Below are 6,136 nucleotides of genomic sequence, written 5' to 3' on the forward strand. Positions count from 1 at the left end.
CATGCATTCATTCACTCATCTCTAGTTTGATATCCAATAGTCCATCTTTTATTTACCAATCTATCATCTATCTACCCATCCTTCCATCCATCTTTCCATCCATCCATTCATTCACTTATCTATTCACTCCTCTTTTCATGCTTCCTTCCATCCATCCATTCATCCATCCATCCATCCCTCCATCCATCTTTCTACCCTTCCTGCCTGCCTTCCTTCCATCTTTCCATCCATCCATCCATCCATACATCCATTTGTCTGTCTAGCTATCTCTCTCTCTTCTTTCAAGTATTTATCTCTTACAGATGTCTTCATGATTATCTACATTGTGGAACAGAATGAAAAACAGCACAGGTTTCAACCTCAGCATCGAAATCTTCTGCAGAATCTCATCCCTCTACTTGTTAAAAGATACCTTCAAACAGGAAAAATGCTACTGATTTTAAATTCTGTGCTTCTCAATCAATTTATGTGATTTCCTTCTTTCCCTAACCAAGTTGATTGGCAAATAGAATCTTAAAATATTACTCTCAAGTGCCTTTCATTTTTTATGCATTCTTTTCCTTTTAAATAACCCTCTGGCCTGTGGGATATTTTCATTTTAAAAACAGAGAGAAAGTATGAGAGTGTCTGAGAATGATATAAATATGCTGAGAAACAGCCCAGTGACTCTCATGAAAGGAACGGAGGGGCAGGGCATGTATGAGATTTTCCTGAAAGAAGAGAGATCTTTTCTTCCTATTATGCTAATAAAACGAGCAGGTTTCACATGTACTTACAGACTTGTCTCCGTCATTCACACATGTCTGGTGTGGCTTTGCTGTTTGAGCATCAGGGGGTCCCTTCCATGTTTTGCATCATGGACCCAGAAGGAAACATGGAGATCATCCAATGGCCTTATATCAAGCGGGGGAACCGAGGCTGGACGTGTGACTGATGGCACAGCTATTCAGAAGCAGGGTTGGGGCCACAGAGCCAGTCCCGGGGCCCCCTCTTCTGTCCTGTCTTCCTGTTCCGCTGACCCTTGGTAACTACACATTCATCACACAGCTCATGGGTTCTCAACTTCCATTTCTTACGAGGCCAGATATGAAAGACAGACCTGGTGTGGCCCACATGCGCGACCAGAGTGATTGGCAAACAAGGGTGTCTCACCTGATTTCGAACACAAGCGCCTTCCAGCGTATTTAGGCATGCACAGTGAATACCGTGGTTGCTGGAGAGAATTCTACGGGACGGCTTACCAGTGAAGCTTCACTTACTATGTGCTAAAGGAGTTGGAACAGTGTCATAGCAAATCTCCTAAGGATGAAGGGAAGGAGGCCTTACAGCATGTGCTCGAAAGCAAAGACAGCTTCTCTAAACCGGGTGGTTCTTAAACCCAAGTTAAGTCTTCTACCTGTCAGCCTTGAGAGCTTACTTGGGCAGAACTGTTAAACAGGGTGTGCCGTGCTCATGTTGGGGTGGGTGGACATGCGGTGGAGACAACATTTTGAACACCAGGGAAGTGTGGTAGGTTTGTGCAGAATGCCCACATTCCTTATAGGCGGATCGCGAAGGGCATGGCCCCCACATCGGTAAGGGGCGCCCTGCAACCCATGTGGTCTGTTGGCTCAATGTCTTCATCAATGAGTCAATGCATTAAATTAAGAGAATATCCCTGCCGGCTTTAGGATGCCCCCAAAGACCCTCCTTCCACTCGGCCTATATTTTAGTTGGAAGGCGAAACACTGGACATAAAAAAAAAAATAATAATAATCATGGGCGCTGCCCCCCTAGTGGTGGTATTGGGCATGCACTCCCAGTTTCTTAATTTCTTAATGGCTTACATTTTCTTAACCCAAAGCGGCAGGCCGCAAACGGTCCTGAGGGGTTAGGAATTCATGATCCGAATCCCGGGGGACACGATTCAGTCCATTACAGGGAGAGATGGCTCGGAGAGGGCAAGGCGTTCTCTTGGGGTGTGAAAATATTCTAAAATGCACCGTGGTGATGGATGCACTTCTCTGAAGATACCAGAAGCCAATGAATTGTCCAGTTTCACTGGGTGAATGGCCTGTCTGGCAAGTACAACTGGGCAGGCTCAGCATGGGGAAGGAAGATCCCTGCATACACAGGGCAGAGTTCTGCTGCAGTCGGGAAGACTGCAACCAAAGGGGGTGGGCCCGGGTCTCTGTAGGCCAGTCCCAAGGCAGATTGTATGATACTGGGGTGGTGGCCTTCCTAAAAGAAAGGGAATGAGGTGCTCTTCTTCCTTTTCTCCTCCTGTTGCATAGACCACGCAAACATCATCGTCCACATGTTTGCCAGCAGGGATGGTGTAGAAGCTTGCATACTGTGAATGTGCACTAAGCTCCCCCCATGGGTGAATAGCAGCCCCAGGGGCAGAGCTGCTACATCCTAATCCCCAGTATTTGTGAATAGGACCTGTGACTTGGAAACGGGGTCTTTACAGGTGTAATTAGTTAAGGATCTGAGATGAGCTCATCCTGGATCAGGGTGGCCCTAAATCCAATGACGGGTGTCCTTGTAAGAGACAGAAGAGACACGGACACAGAGGAGAAGCCACATGAGGACGGAGGCAGAGATGGGAGGAACACGGCCATGAGCCCAGGGATGCCTGGAGCCCCAGAAGCTGCAAGAGACAGGAAGGACCCTCCCCTGGAGCCTTGGGAGGGAGCATGGTCCTGCCCCACCTGGATCTCAGCACCCCTATCCCGCCTGGATCTCAGACTTCTGGTCTCCAGGACTGAAACAGAAGAAATTCCTGTTGTCTAAAATTACTCCATTGGAGGTCCTTTGTTCAGGCAGCCATAAGAAAGGAATACACCCACCCACTAGGGTGCCGCGTTGTTTGAACATTTCAGTTTAGGACCCCGCTTCCCGATCAAAAAATAATTTCTTGGGTGTTCAGATCTGATGCGCTAAGGAATTTCCCACCACAGGCACGTTTTAAATGCATCATTCAGCCAGATGCAGCCCCTCACACACACATACACACACACACACAGCACCAGGACCCCCAGCATCACCAGGACATTATACCTGAGCGTATCGTTCCCATAGCAACCAAGATCCCCAATGCCAAGATCGTCTGCCATTATCAGTAGAATATTGGGTTTAAAGGCATTTGCAACATTTAACTCGGAAGTCCTCGAGAGCAAACATAGAAGGAGTAGAACCGACAAAGAGTCCCTGGAGAGGCAAAAAAAAGGCCAAAATTAACGTCGACGATCTGGAATGCTCAGTCGGTATTTCAAAGCGGCTTGCTGGGAAGGCACATGCATTTGCCCTAAATTAGGATTTACCGAGGGATCCCATCCAGGTGCTGGTTCCTTTTGTTCTGACTGCTCGCACATTGACACGCGGAGCAGAAAACGGGAACGCGCGAGGGCTTTGTCCAGGGACCTCCTCCCCTCCCCTTGGTCATTAATCCTGCTACTGGTGTGGCGCGCTCCCTAAAGGGCAGGATCAGAGGGCTGAGCGCTTGCCTTCCGGGCCGCGCCTTCCTCCCTTTCCCGGCGCACAGGAGGCCAGAGCGCGCCGTCCGACCCCGGAGCGACCGCACAGGAGGGAGGCGGACCCAGAGGGCTGGAGCAGCGGGAGACATGCGTTTTAAAAGGAAGAATGTGGGATTCAAAGCACCCCAGCCACGACAGGGAGACACAACACGGGCCTGGAGCGCGCGTTGCCGGCGAGGCCGGGGCGCACCCGCGACCGCGCGGGACAAGGGATCTGGGGCGTCCCGGACGCGGATCCCCGGCCCTGCCCGCCCCATAAACCGGGAGGGACGCGGGGCCCGGAGCGCCCTGATCCTTATTCCTGGCTGCTGGCTGGCAGCTCGAGCGTGCCCCGGAGTCCCCCGGCAGGGCCCCCAGTGCTGTCCGGTCCCCTGATTGCGCCCTGGTGCGCCCGCAGTCCGCAGCACGGGGACAGGGACTTGGAAGGCCCGGCGGGACAGGGCCTGGCGGAGGGTTGAGGGGGCGGCCGCATTCCGGGCGGGGAGCTGGCCTGGCGCGTCTTAGAGGGCGGTGGGGAGCAGTAGGAGGGGGCACGGCCGCGCTCCGGCGAAGGGGTCCTGGGGGACTGCGCAGGTTTTTAGGGTTGGGGCTCGAGCTGGGGGACCGGGCCGGGCAGGGGCGGGGCCGTGCAAGGAGGAAGAGGCGCGCTCTGGGAGGCGGGGATCCAGGGGCTGGGCAGGAAGTGTCTCAGAGTGGGGGAGGGTGCGGCCGTGCTGGGATGGGGTGGGGGGCGGAACGAGGCGGGGATGGGGGAAGGAAAGGAGTGGGGCGTGGGGGGGAACGTGTGCTAGAGAGGGGGACGCCGCCGAGCTGTTGGGGGGTACGGAATCAAGGCGGGGGCCGGGCCTGTCGTAGAGAGTGGGGTCTGTGGACACGGCCGCACTCCGGGGGTGGGTGGCTGGGAGCACGTGCTGGACCCAGGGGGCACGCCGCAGCGCTCTGAGGGGGAGAGTGTTCGGGGGGCATGCCTTGCTCGTGGGGGGTACTCGGGACGAGGGAGCGCGTCCTACGCAGTGGGGGATGGGGACCAGGCCTCTCTCTGCCGGGGCGTGGCCTCCGAGCACCAGCCCGGCGGTTCCCCTTCCGCTGGCCGCCCCCCACTTCCCTCCGTCTGGCCTCGTCTGCCCTCCCCTCCAACCAGCTCTCTGGTCCCGCGCCCCTCCGACTGCGGGACGGACGTCTAGCTGCGTTCTGGTGACTCCAAGGCGCACACACCGCGCGCGCGTCGCGGAGACCACTCTCGCGCAGTGTGCACCTCCCCAAGCCCCCATCCCCGTCCCGAGTGGGGGCCGCGTCCTCGGGCCCCGCGCACCCGACAGCTGGCGCGCTGCGTCCCCTGGGAGCCCTGGGTCCCATGGCCGCGCGCGGGCCGGGCGCGCAGGACCTTGTCCCCAGCACCAGGTGCCGGGACCCGCCCACGCAGCGGAGCCCTGCGGGCGGGAGGGCCGGGTCCCGCCCCAATCTGTTTAATCTCCTGTCGCCCCGGGCCTTCCGGGAATTGATCTTGGAAACCGGTTTTCCGAGCCCCGGTCGCCTCCGGGCGGGCACTCCCGGGAGACTGGGGTGGAGGAGAGGATGCTAAATCCCGGCTGGGCCTGCACTCGGGGAACCCCAGCAGCCCTCGGCCAGGGAGCCCCCTTTTCCAGCAAGCTCTCGAAAGGTCTGAGGATTGGCCGCGTGCAAGCAGGCTGCCTGGATGCGAATTGTTTCACTAGGGTCCAGGATGCCAGCCCCCTTCTCTATGGCCAAGGTGGGGGCAGGGGTTAGATGTGACCTAGGCTAGTTAGACCCGCACCCAGGGACTTGACATCGGGGGTCTACCTGGTGGTCATATCCACGTCCTGGACCCCATTAGCTGCCCCGAGGTCTCTTTTTCCCTTTCCAACTCAGTTCTGCATTTTGTGGAGATAGTAATTGTGAATTAAGGTTTGCCAAAAGCTTAGGGATTGGGGTAGGTTGCCTTAACTCTCCTGGGGGTGTTTCTTGAAAACTCATTTCTGAACTATCTGTCTGGAGAAAAGACCTTTTTGCCTTTGAATTGGCAGAGATAGTTAGCTCACATTTCCTGAGAGGCCTCCGCAGAAGCCCACCCTGTCCACGCCTTGATCTCGGACTTCACCCGTCCAGAGCTTTGAAGGGATAAATTTACGGGGTTAAGGCTACTGCCTTGGTGGTTGTTTTGGTGGCCTCAGCAGAGTGATAATGATGGGGCGCAGGGGTGTGTGTGTGCAGAGAGAGGGACTTGGGTGCGGGGTCTGGAATAAAATCCCCATCCTGCTGGTGTCCCATCCTGGGCATGTCCAGTGCAAAGCCAGTGACCTGGGAGCTTGGTCTTCATGCAGTGACCTCCCAATTCAGAGCGGAAGAACACTGAATACCCAGCACAGCCCCCAAATTCTGGGTTTCCCTAAATTTCTAAGGCAGCCATTCACTGAGAATAATCGCTTGAAAAGAGTTAATAAACCTACACTCTTTAAATTGGCCCCTGTCACACCTTCTCAGGGCTACTTATACTTGGTGCTCACCTGGCCTTTGTCTGCAAATCCATTTGGTACAGAAATACCTTCCACTGGGACTGTGAACTCTGGATAGGGACAGAGCAGCCTCCTCCAGGTGGG

At 55.3% G+C, this 6,136-nt stretch overlaps 1 protein-coding gene across 2 annotated transcripts in view; it reads right to left on the reverse strand.

The window, feature by feature from the left end:
* Nucleotides 1-4,108, reverse strand: part of ARSD (arylsulfatase D) — a 19,482-nt gene extending 15,374 nt beyond the window's left edge. For both annotated transcript variants that reach the window (XM_035029666.1, XM_035029665.1), the window contains exons 1-2: nucleotides 3,306-4,108; nucleotides 3,043-3,192 (exon numbers count right to left, since the gene is read on the reverse strand). In XM_035029666.1, the coding sequence (XP_034885557.1) occupies nucleotides 3,043-3,192; nucleotides 3,306-3,775 (620 nt within the window). In that variant the 5' untranslated portion in view covers nucleotides 3,776-4,108. The remainder of the gene's footprint in view (nucleotides 1-3,042; nucleotides 3,193-3,305) is intronic.
* Between the last annotated feature and the right edge of the window lie 2,028 nt (nucleotides 4,109-6,136).

This window comes from Mirounga leonina, unplaced genomic scaffold, assembly GCF_011800145.1.
Source record: "Mirounga leonina isolate KUSES-001 unplaced genomic scaffold, KU_Mleo_1.0 Mir_268, whole genome shotgun sequence".
NCBI lineage: Eukaryota > Metazoa > Chordata > Mammalia > Carnivora > Phocidae > Mirounga > Mirounga leonina.